General features: G+C 43.6%; 1 protein-coding gene across 1 annotated transcript; it reads left to right on the forward strand.

Moving 5' to 3' along the window:
• Window positions 1–1742: 1742 nt before the first annotated feature.
• clcf1 (cardiotrophin-like cytokine factor 1) lies at window positions 1743–15809 on the forward strand. The gene is made up of 3 exons (XM_046406969.1): window positions 1743–2163; window positions 10942–11096; window positions 12258–15809. Exons 1-3 carry the CDS (start codon window positions 2118–2120, stop codon window positions 13620–13622), a joined length of 1566 nt encoding a protein of 521 aa, XP_046262925.1. The 5' UTR covers window positions 1743–2117; the 3' UTR covers window positions 13623–15809.
• The last annotated feature ends 1321 nt before the right edge of the window (window positions 15810–17130 follow it).

Consider the following 17130-nt stretch of genomic DNA (forward strand, 5'->3'; position numbering starts at 1 on the left):
ATGAAATAAGCCCCTTGCGTTCCTCTATTCTGCTCTGTTCTATTTTATTCTATTGTAATATCGACTAGAACGGAGCGCATATATATTTACATAGATATATATAATGGATATAACTTTATTTACCGAGTCACAGTTATTCAGTCTAATATTAATTTGTGTCATACTGAGCAGATTTAACGCGACCGCGGGAAGGCCCTGCATCAAACCAAACTTACAGGATGGTCATGACCAGATCAACCTTCTCCCACTCTATGCAGTTTTTTCCCTACTTTGCCGTAGATAGTAATTTGATTAGACTAAACAAATGAATTCAAGAGAACGGAACATGCAGTAAAAGCGCAAAACTAAAAAAATAAAAAATAAAACAAATGGAGTCTCAATATATCAAATCAGGACCCATTTAAGACCCTTCTCGTGATATTTAATGGCGTGTTCTCCCAAACTTAAATTAAATTAATTCAGACACAATCGGCTGACACAAGTGGACCCTGGAGCTTTCGGGAGCCCCAAGACTTCTAGGGGGCCCCGAGAGGGGGGTGGTTCATTCTGAGCGCGATGCAAACGTTATCTGAGAGATTATGGATTATGGAAGCATTTAATAGAGGGCCTCGGCTGGACTCAGGGGGCCAGGGGAGCGTTTTTTACATTTACGTTGGATCCCCCCAAAAAAAGGAGATCCTTCTTGATCCTTCTACCTGAATCTCCTCTCGAGCACCCAACGTGCCGCGTCACGATGGTTGCCGCTGTTGGTATATGCCGAGTGACAGCTGGAGGTGAGAGAAGAAGATCGCTGTAATCCCACTGTCAATAAAAACTAAAACCCGAGAAATGGAGGCAGGAGAAAGAGACGGCGAGGTGCAGGCAAAAACACTTGTCTTCATCCTCAAAGACGCACGAAATACAGACGGAGTCTTCCCTCATGGGGACTCACTGCGTCTTCATCCACCGACGTTATGTTTTATTGGAGGCCTCTAAATTTATAGACCCTAAAATATTCCTGTCGATAACTCGGCCTGTTAACATTATAGGCCACTCAGTGAAAACCTAACTCGCTTTTCGAAACGTCTATTTGACTTTATGTGATATTGTTACGTTATTTTTTTTTCCTCATATACAGCCCCAATTTCATGATACGTGGTAGCTTTCATTTCTGTTCATAAATTACGTTAAGATTTCTTTTTATTGTGAATAAAGTGCAGTGAAGAAAATATTAACACTTATTTTCTTTTCTTTTTTCGTCTACTTTATCTAAAGTCAGGCCCGGGAATGATAAAGTAGGGTGTTAAAGAAAATTTGTAATAAAATCTAAATAAAAAAAAAAAAAGCAAACACTTGTTCCAGAGTTAAATAGTTAGAGATTTTAAAAAAAAATCGTAGGGGAGGGAACATGTAATTCGTGGATGATTGAGGGTCGCAGGGTTGCCGGGTCCTCCTGGCCTTGTAGAACTGATCCAGCCGGACTCTCACCTTATTAAAGGGAAGCAGATTAAAGATCAAACAGCCGAAGTCAAATTCTGTTCAAGACGATGACGAGGAGAGGAAGACAGAAATATGTTGTGACAAGTCCCGTGGTTCAGCGGCTCTGTCAAGTAGAGCCGCGATGCGTCAACCCCCGGTGATTCACCAGCTCCGAGGAGGAGGAGGGAGGGAGGGAGGGAGGGGGGAGGATAACGAAAAGGAGAGACAGGGATGGGAGGGAAGGAGAAAAGGGTACAAAAAGAGGAGGAGAAGGAGGAGGAGGAGGAGGTACAAAAAAGGCTCCGCCGTCGTGCAGTCTGTCACACGGACCACACACACCCAAGTCAGCGGACCGTCAATATTTCAGCTCCATCCTGTGACTGCGTCCTCTCCAATCCGGTGTCTTCAATATAATCAATACGTCCAATTACAGGCTTAAAATCGACATCACCTGCATTTATTTTTATTTTTTTATTTACCTTCCATCATCATCATCATCTCCAGAGCTGTCTGAGAGAGGAGGGCTGATTTATTTCAGCCGACACGTTGATTGATGAAAAGTTTGCGCTTGTTTCAGAGAGCGAAACTAATCCACAGGAGGAGAGAAGACATCATTATCGGTTTATTTTCAGCTCTGAAATCTTCTGAGAGCGCACTGAATGCGGAATAACAGGATTTGGGAGAAAATGAAAAGGTCTAACGGCGGTAAGTACATTAACCTGAACCTTTTTAATGGAGCTTTAAACTAATTCTGAAAAAAAAGGTTGAAAAGTCTATAGTCTATATGGAGATTGTTTTATTGCAAATCCAATTAATGTGGTAAATAGTGAAAAATGTTTAGGGGTATTTGAATGTCTTCTCTTTTTGTGTAAATATCATCCTGTCCGGTGCTTTTAACTGTGCATCAACTTTGCAGCTAAAATGAAGTAATCTAATTACAAGCACGCTCGTATATTCCATTCAAACCGCTTTCACAACGCAACAAGGGCTTTTTGAAATTAATTTAAAATGAAAATAAGCTTTTATAAATGTAGTTTTGTTGTTTTTTTCTTTTAAAAAATCCAAAATTCATTGAAAGTTGGTCGCAAATCAAATTCCCTCGCATAAGAAAATGTATGAAGAGCAAACGGATGCTCGTCGGCAGAACTCAAAGGTTATCAAGGATTTAATACAGAAAGAAACTTTACATCCGACTTGTCAACACAGAACTTTTATTTCTTTCACAGATTTTTTGTGAAAGTTTTGGGTTTTTTTTTTTCAGATTTTCCATGAAGGTTGTGTGAGAGGAATGTGAGATTAGCAGACCACAAAAAGAGAGCGAGACACAGAGAGAGAGAGAGAGAGAAGGAGTAAAAAGACAGAAAGAAAATGTGTGTGTGTATAAAAGAAAGAGAGAGAGATGGAGGGAGGGAGGGAGAGAGGGAGAGAGGGCTTTTACTCACAGTAAAAAATGACTGGGGTTTAGGGGGTCAGAGGCAGCTAAAGCCCCTGTCTAGTTAGCTGTCACCGATATGAGAAAGTACATGATTCACGTTAGTCAGGGTGTGGGAGGACACACACACACACACACACACACACACACACACACACATACACACACACACACACACATGCACATACACCCACTTTTCCCCATGGGACGACTGGTGCGGCTGCTGCTCCGTGTCTGTGAAAGGAAGGAAAAGGAGGTGAAAGAAAGAGGGATAGACAGCACTGAGGGCTGCGGGATGAAGTGATGAACAAAAGATGGCCAAGTTCTTCTCTCTGTCTGTCTGTCTGTCTGTCTGTCTGTCTCTCTCTCCTCGTCCTCCTGCTTGTCCCGTCTAGGTGGTCACATCATGTGAACCGGGTCGGCCATCATTATCGTCCTTTAGAAGGACAACAAAACAGAGAGCTGAGTTCAGGACAAACTGCTCAGATTAATAAACACAAAGCTCAGCTGCTCTAAAACACGCTGCCTAGGACACACACACACACACACATGCCTCCACAGGTAGACACACACAGTGACACACGTTCACACACATAATTACACAGAAGCGTTTTTTTCTCCCTTTTAAATATCCATACACTCCTCTCTCTCTCTCTCTCTCTCTCTCTCTCTCTCTCTCTCACTAAGACACATACACTGTTGCACACACACACACACACACACACACATATAGGCAAGGTCTGTTATTGCTGCAAGGGTTGAATTAGTGTCGGTGTGTTTCAGATAAGCGTTATTGTGCGTTGGCCCAGTGAGCTCAAACACACTGACCGGCCAACAGGAGGAAACAAAGGAAGAGAGAAGAAAGCGAGAGAGCAGGGGATGTGGAAAAGAGAGGAAAACGTGAACCTTTCACATCTTTTGATTCGCTCTGCGCCTCCCTTGATTCTTCACGGTATATATATGGATATCAGGAGGATGTGTGTGTGTGTGTGTGTGTGTGCGTTAGGGGGTGAGAGGGAGTAAAGAGAGGTAGAGACAGATAAAAGTAAATAGAGGGAGGGAGGGAGGGAGGAGGAGAGAGGAACTGGCGGTAGAGGGGTTAATGCAGTGCAGATTCCCGATTGACAGAAGTTAGCAGCACCCAGAGGGAAGGAGAGAGGAGAGAGAAGGGGGGAATGATATAAAATGAGTCGGTCACGCTTTGAACAGTTACACATGCTGTTTACATTTTTCCCAAATTAACATGGCCCCTCGCTTCAGAAAACTCTCCCTCATCGACTCCCTCCCTCCTCTCTCTCTCTCTCTCTCTCCCCCCTCCACCAACTCCTTTTCCTCTCTCTCCTTCCTTTCAAATCCTCTCTTCCTCCTCCTCCCCCCCTCCTCCCCTCCGTCTCAGTCCTTCTAGACCTCAAAATATCCTGACTTTCAGATCCAGATTCAGAGCCATTATAGCAGCAAGTCCAGCAATCGAAAGAAAGTTTTCAGTCTTGTCAGCGAAATACCCTTAAAACAGTTTAATGCTTAATTTCTTCCTTTAATCTTTCATATTTCAATGGTTATGCAAACGGTGTATTTTGTAAATTCTTAATCTGCAAACTATGGCTGTTGGATAAATGTAGTGGACTAAAAGATATAATATTTACCTCTGAGGAGTAGTGAAGTTGAATTGCAAAGTTGTATATCTTGAAATAACACTAACAAATAAGAAAATAAGAAAAGATCCCTGAGTCAGACAACATATGAGAGAAATACGGTTGTAACGATAATAACACCTACGCACAAACTAACACTTATTTGAAGGAGGGATTAGTGTAGCTCAGGAGCCAATTAACGTGAAAGCCAACACATGAAGATGATCAGTAAATTAAAAGCTGACTGTAAGTGATGCACCAAACCAGTTAAACAAGCAGTTCATATGAAATAACACATTAAATAAAACACTTTGAACAGATGAGACATAAAAACAAGGCCTTTAGGGCTGCAGCTAACAAATATTTTTTTTTTTTAACAATCCGCTGATTACTTTTCAAACAGCTGATCAGCTCTTTGGTTTAAAGTGTCAGAAAGTCGTGAAAATAACAACCGTCCAAAGCCCAAGACTTTCCAAATCACTTGTTTTGTTGATCAAAAGTCCAAATCCAAGTATATTCTCTTCTAGTATCAAATAAGGCAAAGAAGCAGCAAAAAATACTCTGGAACTAGAGAGATTTTTCCAAGAGAAATGTTTTAAATGATTAATCGGTTGTCAGAATAGTCCTACTATTAACTGAGCAACTGTCTCTGCTGCTCAAAAGCACAACCTCAGAGCTGTCAGAGCAGCATTCAAGCACGTTAAGTGAACAGAACTGCTTTTCTACATCCTCTTAAAGCAGTGACATTGAAATTCAGCAGTTTTCTTTTTAGTTACTTTGGTTTAAGAGAAAACAAGGTGGGGATGAGGAGAAGCCGGGTGAGCCGAACAGGAAGAGGAGTGTGTGTGTGTGTGTGTGTGTGTGTGTGTGTGTGTGTGTGTGCGTGAGGGGGTGTTAAGAGGCAAATTAAAAACCGAAGGTCTGAAAAAGATGGAGGGACTGAAAGATGTTGACGGAGGGAACGAGTCAATTAGTGAAAGGAAGAGAGGGGAACGCTAATTAGGGAGAGGAACGGTAATTAGGGAGAGAGAGGAAGGCAACTTTACGAGTGAAATGGAAGTTTGAAGTTTCAGGAAGATTTAGGGAGATGTGGGTGGGTGGGTTTTGGGAGGGGGGGGGCGTCAGATGAAGCAGCAAAGAAATTGAAACCAAACATGGCGATAAAGCATGGAGCGACTGGAATCCACAGATATAAAAACAGACATGGATAGACTGGCTTATAAGGTGAAGAGGGAGACAGACATCGGGGTAAGAAGGGGAACAAAAACAGGGGATGTTTACGACGATTGAGAAATAGTTGCCCAAAGACTTTCCGGGCTTAAACATTTTTTTATTATTATTGGATTTCTTTTTTTTTTTTTTTTTTAATGTATGTTTTCTTTTGCCTTTGTTTTTTGGGTCATTGATGTTGTTTGGCAACCCCTGAGCGTGTCCAGTGCCAAGAGGATCAATTTGAAATTCAGTATGAACAAACTCCAGAAGAAGGACTCTCATGGGACGAGCGATGGGAGTGTGTGTGTGTGTGTGTGTGTGTGTGTGCTTGAGTACACAATGGTTTGTTTATATGTATTTATTCACTTTAATGTCTGTGCATACGTGGGTCTACACTCCAGTGCACAGTCTGGATTCACGCGCGTGCACGTTTGTGTGTTTGTGTGCGCACGTTTTTGTGTGTGTTGAATTAGTGAAGGAATGCACATTTGATTGAGGACAGATTGCACATAAATCTGGCCTTTAACTGTACACAGACACACGACACCGACCCTGACCTCGGACCATCAAACCCCACCCCCACCACCACTCATCTTCGCTCACCTTTCGCCGTCGGCCCAGCGTGTGCCCCTGACTATCCCTTGCATCAGTCTGTTGATGTTTTTTTTTTCTTTTTTTCTTTCTTTCTTTTTTTTTTTTTTTTTTTTTGCTTCAGGCATCCTGCACAGATGTGTTTATGTTTAGGGCAAGTGTTATGACACAAGGCAAAATTGCCACCAGGTACGGTGCAGCAGCATAATTAAAAAACTATGCAAGTTACAAACAGCTCCTCTGACTTTGGCTCCGATCGGTCTTTTCTATCAACAAAGCCGCAATGAGCCGCCAGCTCTGACTCTGACACGTTAACGAGATGACAACAAATGCGAGACAAGTCGCAGGATGAAAGGACTTCGTGAGAAAGAGATGTGAAAGCCGTGGAGTTCAAAGAAATGGTCACAGATAACAAATTCGAAAGTAACTTACATAATGTGTACAAACCCGACTCTTGTTCTGACAAAGAAAACTTTTCACATTTTAGTGATACTGAATGAGGTACTTACGTGAAGAGTGTGGCGGATCGGTCTTCATCTCGTCATCGTGAAGAACTCCGTTTGCTTTGCTGAAGAAGACCGTGGGATTTGATTTTTGCAGTGTCGGCAGAACGGGAAGGACAGAGAGAGAAACTTCCCTGTTCGTCCGATTAGCGGGTGCATTTCAAAAGGGTTGACCCCGCTGAAAGCTCTGTAGTCACATCACAATGAGCCTAAGCTAACATATTTAGTTAGTTGGCAGATTACACAGAAAAGTATAGCTCGTTTTATTCTAACTTAGCTGGATTGTTTCTATTAGTTTTAATGCTGCATGTTATTGTTGATGTATCTGTCAGTGCAGGAAGCTTTGAGGCCATTTCAGCCACCTGATGACCCGATGCTATAATAATACATTAACGTAACGTAATGTTATAAGAGATTATTGTGTTATGTGATATGGCCCGAGCCGAGGAGCTGTGCACAGTGGCGAGAGCACTGAAGTGTGATGAGTGTGGGGACTGCAGCATGTTTTGTTTTGGTTCTGGGAAACACACCACGAATGTTTCAAGTCCCCCCCTCCTCAAAATCAGACTGCATGGTTTGATTATCATTAAGTCTTGTCAAAGTTTTACAATGTGTGCTCACCAAAAATATGCCATGACAATATGCTTCAGTCATCCTAATCAAAGTTGCACTGAAAATGATAAACATCTAATTTGGACGAGAGTCATAACATCTTTTACATACTGATGTTTCCTCTCTGTTTAAGACCTCTTTCAAGTGGTTAAAGCAAAGCAGGGCAACCTCTTTTGGCACTGGAGCTCGTTTTTCCTGGACCAGACTGGAGAGATTAACTTGCACATGGTTTTCCCACAATACCAAATTCTGTATAAGTGCTTGTTGGAAACCTCAAATGGTGGTGCATGTTGGGAAAGATGAAATACTAGTACAACACTCACAAACACCGGGTCACTGGTTTACCAAAACACCATCTGCAGTGTAAAATGTCAAGTGTGTAACAAGGCTGTTTTTGCCCCTGAACGCAACCTTGGTGCCCCAGAACTCAACTCTGAACCCTGAACCCCGACCCAGCGCTGATGTTTAATTCCGACCTACTTGGAGCTCAGAAGGTCTGGCGCCTGATCCTCACGTTCGGCTCCATATTGCAGATGGCGGCCAGACTCCAGAGAGCCAGATCTGACTTTACGTCAGCGAACAAACCATAGATAAAAATAAGAGCTTGTGAATAATGTGCGTAACCTTACTTAGTATGTGTGCCAAGATGTGTAGAGTCGCAGAGGTAGGTCATGGTCGGCCGTTGTAGGGAACCCCTGTGTTGCTGTAATGCAATCCTCCCACGGAGAATGTTCTGGTTTCAACCCTGCCCTACGGAGTGTGCTTCCACTGCCAGGTACGCAGCCTCAAGCCCGCAGGGCTTCCCTTGAAGTCAGGCTATATGCCGACTGCAGTGCAGTTACTCAATATAACATTATATAACAACAACATGGCTCCAGGTTGGAGTTATCTCAGTTTACTCGTACAAAAGAGCGGTTGTCTTAACCCACGGCGCAGGATGCTTTTAGACATGTCAGCGCTCTATCAAAACAACAAGAGACTTTCACGTCTGGTAATCATCTCTGAGCATGTGGCTACAGACAAAAGGAAACAGTTTGGAACAGTTTGGGTTAATTTAGGAAGAATTTTCTTTTTCCATGCCAGGCTCCTTTTTTTTTTTCTTTTTTTTTTTTAAGTACCTGGTTATTCCTTCTGAATGTGACCCTTTTCGCACACCGTGTGTCATCTTCCTTCAGGGTTGTTTATTCTGATGTCACATTGATTTCGGGGTGTTTTGATGGTAATGGGGGATGCTCGGTGCCCTTGATGAGCTCCAAATGTCTCTGGCATCGCTGAAAGTTTGCTTATTGATTCTGACAGGTGATGAGGCTTTTGTGGTTGAGAAGGCTGAAGAAGGCTTGGCTGAAAGGAGCTGTCCCATGTTGACTGATTTCAAGGCGTGTATGGCAGCATGTTGGAGTTGGCCTGGCTCAACCAGCGTTAGAGAAAAAAGTCTGGCTTTGATGTAGATGACAACTCAGGCCCAACAGGTAGTGGAAGTGTCAGCGGTGACGGTCCATGTCACTCCGATTACAAGCGTTTCAAATCCTACTTTAATTTGAAACTGCCAGCTTCCCAGTCTGTCATTAAAACGCGAGTCATCTGATGATTTTGACGAGCTCAAGCTTGTTCAGCTTGTCTGGAAACAGAGTAGGTATACTTTAAAAATACATGTCATCGCGTTTGCCCGTTGTGATCGTGTCATCATTACAATTTCATCATTACATAATAGAGAAGACAGGAAAAGAAAGAAACAAATCTCTCTTCATTTCTCTACTGGATGTTTTCTTCTATGATAGAATATTTCTTGAGTGCTGCAGTTTTTGCACATTCTTGTTTTACGTAGCAGAGCAGACAACACATAATATCAGTAAGTTTCCACCCAGCCCTGTTTGGGAGTACATACCGATACGTCAAATGTAAGCCGCTGAGTTGGAGGAAAAAAGGTGTTGACTGTTTTAGGTCAGAGCTTGTTTTCTTAGAACCACTGAAGACATGTTTAAGGTAATTGTTTTGCAAGTGTTGAAGCCAGATCTCATTTTCATCCTGTGGGGCCTGTCGTGATGGATGGATGAAAGAAAAAAAAGGAGCAATAGAGGGAAAGTAGGAGCGCTAATCAGGGTTAATTGGCTGCTGTTATTTTCACCTGAGGCAGAAAAGAGATAAGAGCGTAGGAGAAAGGTGTGATGAGAAAAGGAGCTAAAGTTTTGAGTGTGAGTGTGACCAGTATGACGGGCGAAAGCAACTAAAGTGGCGGAGCAATGGGAGGCCCAAAGTGAGTCAGAGAAAGACAGCAAGCTAAAGCCCACGGCGCATTGTGCAACGCATATTTCACACCTGTTGAACAGCAGCGCCTTTCACCCGCAGTTACAAGCATGAATCACTGCCGAGCGTCCCACTGCCGGGCGCATGTGAGAGAGCACAGAGAGGATGGAAAAGGATGATGGAGAGCAGAAACGACCAAAGAGGTGTGTGTGTGTGTGTGTGTCACGCTCGAGCAACAGGGCCGAGGAAGTGTTGAGAGAGGGGTTAGAAAGTGAAGGCAGAGAGTGTGAAAATGAAAGCCTCCAGCTTGGGATGAAGAGAAGTGGACGTACATGATGTTCTGTATTGTTGAAAATCACCTTTCAGCTCCAATTTTCTCTGTTTGAAACCAGAAACAGGGGCACTAAAAAGGTTTCCAGTGTTACAACCCCCCTCTGTCTCTCTCTCTCTCTCAGGCACACATTTCCCAGCACACACACACACACACACACACACACACAAAATCATTGTATACACTAACAGCAATGTAAATTTAATCCACATATATAATTACTGCCACAAACATTCTCACAAACACTCAGACGGTAACATGAAACACCCACACAAACACTGGGAAACCTAAACAAGAAGTAAACTTACAGCTGATACAAACACATTAATGTTTGTGATTGTAAAGAAAGCCACATGTCTTTGTTTTTGGAATATCACTGAGGAATGAACGTCTGTGTGTGTGTGTGTGTGTGTGCAGCTGGTGCATTGAACATAGGAGCCATTTGTCTGAGAGTCTGAAGCTATTAAGAGAGGTTTTATTTGAAGCCAGAGTAAATCTCCGACAGCCAGAAACCTCTAAAATTAGATTGGAAACGGAAAAAGCTTTATTGGCAGTGTCAGATGACTCTGACCTGGCAATATGTAAACAGACGAGGCCATCGCCATAGAGACAAAGAAATAAGCCAGAATATTGTAAAAATTCCTCTAAACAGTATGATGGTGCGGTGACTGGAAACTGTTTCTTTGTCTGCTGAGCTCTTAAATCATCAAATTAATTAAAAACTAAACATCCAAGTTAAATAATCACAAAATGTCTGAGAAAATAATGGCTGAGGTAAGTTTCACCACATTGTTATGATTACAAATACCTCTGCAGAGGGTATTAATTAAATCACTCGGACACCCATGGTGTGAGTGTCATCAAAGAAAAATCTCAAACTATCTGTCTGAGTTTCAATCTCTCTTTTATTTCATAATATCTTCACAGTCATTCGACACCAGCTCATCTTGCTGTTGGCTGCTGCAATGGCAACGGCCCTGGATACTCCACACAACCTGGCCAGCGAGAGGAGCTCCATCGAGAGCACATACGAGCTGACCAAATACCTGGAGTATCAGCTCAAAGAAATCAAAGACATATATGTAAGTCTTTTTATTTTTTGTCATATGATCTTTTATTGATATGAGCAAAACAACAAGGGACATAAAAATATTCTAATGGTACCATTTTTGCAATTAAATGTGGATAATTTATGATGAAAAGCTCACCTTTGAATTAGAAACACCAAAAAGCTTCCAATTAAAATGACTGTAACCGATGTTTCTGAAATGTATAATTATCAGTAAAACAACGAAAACCCACATGAATGTTCAGCTTTATAGAGCTTTGTAAGAAGGTTATTGCTTTGTCATTCTGTACACGTATTATCGTTCGCATTAGCTGTTTTCAGTGAAAAACACATTACAAACATTAAAACCTAAAAATTAAATACTTGCAAACACAGACAGATACAGTCAGCGACTAGCTGGTGAACATAGTGGAACCTTTAACAGCTGCAGAGCCTGATATCTCCCCCAGGATTTAGTGATGACCAAAAGCACAACACCAAATTAATGGTAATGTTCCTCCATAACTGTTTGCTAACAGGGTTGGCCAAATAAACTCAACAGGATACGTCAGTGATGTGTACATGGTTGTGCCCAGCAGCACGGTGGTGTGGTGGTTAGTGCTGTTGCCCCACAGCTAGAGGGTTCCAGGTTTGAATCCCAGTCTGGGTTTGCATGTTCTCCATGTGCCTCTCCTGGTTTTCTCCGGGTACTCTGGCTTCCTCCCACAATACCAGCAACATGCACATTAATTAATTGGCTACTCTACTATGACCAATGGATGGTCGTATTCATATTTTTCATATGTATAACATTCTACAGAAACAGGAAACTGCAGTGAAAGTTGTAGTGTTGCCGGTGTGATAATCAACATATCATTTTCACTGTCTGTTATGGCTGAGAACCACACATCACATGGAAAAGATTTGCAACACAGCCGATCTCTGATGATGGTAGTTAACATGGGTGCTGAAATGAAAACGTTCTGTGCCGCACACTCATTGCTCACTTGGCCCAGGTGTAATGCAATGTCTTTCACAGAGAGTTGAGATCAGACTAATTTAGAAGAGAAAACGAATTCTATTGTAGCCTTGAAGCTGTGTGAAGTCTTGATGGCCCAAACTGTGATATAAGTAATTAACCTGAATCCATCAAACTTTCTCATCATTTCTTCTTATTTTCATTTATCTCCTCCAGCTGACTTACCTAGGCCCTCCCTTCAACGAGAAAGACTTCTCCCCTCCACGGCCCAACAGTACGGCTTTGTCCCTGCCCAGTGCTGCCACTCGCCTGGAGCTGTGGCATGGCCTGGAGAACCAAGCTCGGCTAGCCCAGAACCAGAAGGCCTACTCTGTCCTGCTGGCAGCCGTCAGGGAGTTGGCAAGCTCTACCCTATGCCCCTCCCTCAAGACCTCCCTGCTGCACTTTTGCACAGGCCTGGATGGGCTGCTGGGCTCCATATCTGCACTGATGACCACCCTTGGTTACACAATCCCTCCGCCATCATCGACAGACATGGGAAATAATGCTGGAGAGATTCAGTACCGTCAGAGAGGGGCAGGGGGCAGTAGACCAGCTCCACTGATGAGCCAGAGCCTTTACAGGACCAGAGCTGGAACAAGGACCGAGTACGGTCAGCGCAACAGCCAAAGAAGAAGTGGGGCAAGGGTGGTCAGAGGAGAAGGGGAAGATGGCTTCACCGTAGACCTGGTGGAAAAAAGGAGAGGAAAAGAGGCGAGGAGAGCGGAGGCGACCACAGCTGGAGGAAGGAGTGGCGGATCAAGAGAGAAAGGAAGAGGAGAAAGAGGGAGGAGAGTGAGGAGGGACGAGCCCGAGAGCGGGAAATGGACTGCTAGTGAGGATGAGAGGGTAGGGGAGAAGGAAGAGGAAAAACTAGAGCAAGAGAGAGGGGTGGAGACATGGGGGAGGAGGAGAAGGTTACTGAGTATCAATGAGGAGGAAGAGGAGAAGGAGAGGCAGCCTGAATCCAGGGTAAAAGTGTTATACTCAGGCACAGATGGCTCCAGCGCCCTTCAACAACCGACCCTCCAAACTGGCAACAATTACAACAACAATCAGTACAGCTACAACCTGAACTCACATCACTCGGACACACTAAGAAAAGAAGATGGGTTTATGATAGCGGGGAGCAGAGGGTTAATGGTGGAGGAGAAGCAAACAGACATGGAATCTGCCTCCTCTTCCTCCGCTTTCCATTATCAACTTCGGCGTCCTCGCTCCCTCTTCTCCCCGACCCTCCAACCTTCTCTGTCCACCCTCTCCCTCCTCTACCAGTTCGGAGCAGGTGAGGAGCACACTCTCCTCCCTCAGCCCATCCCTCTGTCTTTACAAAGGGGCACCTCCCTGCTTTCTCCACCTCTGACTCCGCTCCTGTCCTCCACCTCGTCCTCGTCCTCCTCATCGTCGCTGCTGTCCGTGCGGCCGACGATGAACGACTTTGCCAGGAAAGTGGAAGGGTTTTGGATATTGCGAGAGCTGCAGAGTTGGCTGTGGCGATCAGCAAAGGACTTTAACCGCCTCAAGAAGAGACTCAGAGGCTGAGACACTGAGACAGCACACACGCAAGTGCAGTATATCGGAAATCTATTATTTGCACAAAATCTGAGTGGAAACCAACTGACAAAAGCGCATAAACACATTCATTCTTAACATATTCTTTCATACTGTACTGGAATAAGTGAATGAAGGACTCTTTGGCAGAAGTGCTAATGGAATATAACACACACAAAGCCAACACATTAACAGCACTGTCACCAGCCTGATGCACATAGCAGCTCATTCATTGAGACGGGGCTGAGTTACCGGACTTCACGGCTCATCGATCCACAGAAATACCACTGTAGGTGGTTACACACACACACACACACACACACACACACACACACACACACACACACACGAGGGTAGACCAAGTGACAGGCAGAGAGAGAGACAGACAGTGTAGCCATTGAGAGAGAGAAAGCTGATTCAGTGATCCCAGATGTGTGAATCAGCAAACGTTCATTTTTTTTCCTAAAGGAAGAATGGGAAATTTCTGAATGGGCAAAAGACAAAAAAAGAGGAGGAAATAACCAGAGGGGATGAAGAGAAGGAGAGGAAGAGGCAAAAAGAGAAAGAGGGGAGGAGGCATGAGTCAGGGGATGAGCACTAGAAATAAAGGGCAGGGGGGTATTGCTGAGTAATCAGAAGTCGGCTGGTCAGTTACAGTAACTCTACAACAGCGCTACACATACTGTCCAGACAGAGAGGTAGTCAAACACACACACACACACACACACACACACACACACACACACACACACACACATGCTTACTGTGGTATCTGGTGCCTTATCATACCATTCACTTCTTTGCTGCTTTTGCTTCAGAGCTCTTTCATTTGTACCTCTTTTTAATCTTTTCACTCCATAGCGACGAATATTTAACACAATCTTATGTAGAATAGAATCATTTCCATTAAAAAAAACAAAACAGCTGTCTGTTATGTGTGCAAAGAAATAGCTGTTTTCGTTTTCAGGTATACGCTTATTTGCTTTCGAAAACATCAATGGAGCCAGCAGACTGTTAGCTCAGCAGAGCACAAAGACTGGAAACGGGAAAACTGCTAGCCTGGATCTCTGCAGAGGTGACAAAATCCACCTACCAGAGACCAGTTACCAAGTTATAACCACAACCTCTGATGTAGGCTGTAATGTAGACTTTATAGCTACACTATAGTTGACGTGAACCTTCTCAAAAGTATAAACACACTGGGGGGCTGTTGCAGCCATGTTAAAACGCTGACAGGTCAGGATGGGATTTTTTGTGTCTTTGATTTCACTAGAAAGACTGAAGAGGACATGAGGCATCACAAACACTGCTCTCTGTTACAGTAAATAAAGTAGTAAATACAAAAACTGCACAGACAATCACTAGTGATTTCACTAATCAAACATGGTGGACAATACGGCCCAGCGGCAAACTACAAAGCCTCCATGTTAAGTGCTGTAACTGCACAGGTGCTGGTTACTTGCTTTGTCCAGCTGCAGTTAGCTCTCTGCTGCTGTTCAGCTCATCCCCTCCAGTGTTTCTCATTCGACTGGGTCGAATCCCGCGTCACCAACGTCACACTGTGCTCTGTGCCGGTTAGCCACAGAGAGAAATTAAACCACCTACTTCAGGGATGAGGGTTCATTGTCCATCATTCATTGTCCATCGTGGTCTACTGCACGCCACTCTCATGCATCCATATCTCTGCTCTTGCTTCCATTGGACGAGGTCAGCTCTCTTGAAATTTGGCAACAAATCAAACCTCACAAATGACAATATGTGACTGCGACAGTTTCTACATCTGGACTCCCTTAACCCCTTTTGCGTTTGTTTTTTTTTCCCAGCTTTATTCTTTCTGCTGAGGTAACCTAACTGTCTTCTGGCAGTTTCATATTTTACAAACAGAAAGAAAACATATAAGCATATATTTGAAAATGTCCTTTGAGTTATTTCACACATTTTTTTTTGTACCTTTTAAAACATGAAATCAGAAGCTTTTCCCTTGGGAGCTTACAGGCGGCTTACTTTCACCTTCCAAATAAACCTATTGTTATGTCTTTTCAATGTGCCTTGGATTACGTGGCCAAAGGTTTTAGATCATATCTCTATAATATTTATTGAACAAGATGTTTATTTATTTTTTTCTCCAGTGTGAAAATACTGTATCGTAACTCAAGAGAGAATAAATACTAGCTTTTATACAGAGCATGGTGTTATTCGTTATTTCAGAGCCCGTTGGGAGGAGAGACAAAAAAGAAATGGGATTCTTCTTTTTTTTTTTTTTTTTTTTTTTTTTTTTTTTTAAGCAATGGTTTTAGTTTTACAGGGATGGTTTTGTGTGATTGGCACAAGGCGAGAGGAGTTTGAGGTTGGGGCATTTTCTGGAAAACAAAGGCCGGCTCACATTCAGGGCAAAAAAATAGAGCGAGCAAGGCGGGGTATGAGAGAGTTTTTATTTGTCTGTCCTGGTGAAAATTTACGATCTCTCTTTTGTCCTTTCATCTCTCTCTCTTCCCACCTCCCTCTGCATCATCTCTCCTCCCTCTTTGCTCTCCTTTTCTTTTCTCATCACACGATCTCACGAAGCTCCTCTTCCCCCCAAAAACATCCCCCTGCCCTGTGACAGTGAGGGATTTACGTGGAGTGCAAACAGGCACAGGTACAAACACACCCCTCATAATCCCACCTACCTCCCGGCTCTGTTGTTGTGTCTGTGTTTCAGTGCTGCCGTTCTCCTTGTCTCTGCGTCTTATCACTTTTTTTTGTACGTCCCTTGTCTTCTGTCCCCGCTCTTTTATCATTTCCTCACCTGTTATCTCCTTTCTTTCTGTTCTTGTCTGTCTTTATTGCTCGTCATCTCGCGTTTTTTTTTTTTTTTTCCCACGTGCTCTTCAGCTCTCTGCCCCCCACCTTCTCGCCTCAGGCCAGACATTAAAGGATCAATGAGTATCTTCCTTCCATCACCTCCGAGGTACACACCTGCACACACCTGTACACACCACGTCCTGGCACACAAAGTCACAAAGCAAACAAGTGCACACATGAAATTTAAAAAGCAGCATTAGCCGAGCAGGAAGTGACTTATAGGGGAGATCGACTGTGTCAACGCTGACACGTCATCATCACACACTTATGAGTCTCACTGAGTGGGAGAAAGGGTTAACGCCGGCAGAGACATTACACATATGTAAACACACACACACGCGCACACACACACACACACACACACACACAAGACACTGTGTTTTTTACATTCAGTAAGCAGTGACTGAGAGGCCGCCAGTAGTCCACAAAGGTGCCTTTGTATGATCTGTGTGTGTGTGTGCGTGCGTTTATCTGTGTGTGTGTGTGTGTATTGTTTGCTGTGTGTGGGCTTGCAAGCGCAGCACGTGTGTGAATCATTATCTTTATGTGTCAGAATTTGGCTGGAATGAGGCTCGTCATGCATAGCTATCTAACAGCCATCACTCACTGTTGTCTTTCTCTTTCTGTCTGTCCCCGTCAGCAAAGCAGAGACAAA

Source organism: Scatophagus argus, chromosome 12 (assembly GCF_020382885.2).
Source record: "Scatophagus argus isolate fScaArg1 chromosome 12, fScaArg1.pri, whole genome shotgun sequence".
Lineage (NCBI taxonomy): Eukaryota > Metazoa > Chordata > Actinopteri > Scatophagidae > Scatophagus > Scatophagus argus.

Coding starts and splice junctions, on each gene's coding strand:
- clcf1 (XM_046406969.1), top strand. CDS start 2,118: ATGCGGAATAACAGGATTTGGGAGAAAATGAAAAGGTCTAACGGCG. Junction 2,164..10,941: donor AATGAAAAGGTCTAACGGCG/GTAAGTACATTA, acceptor ATATCTTCACAG/TCATTCGACACCAGCTCATC. Junction 11,097..12,257: donor AAGAAATCAAAGACATATAT/GTAAGTCTTTTT, acceptor TATCTCCTCCAG/CTGACTTACCTAGGCCCTCC.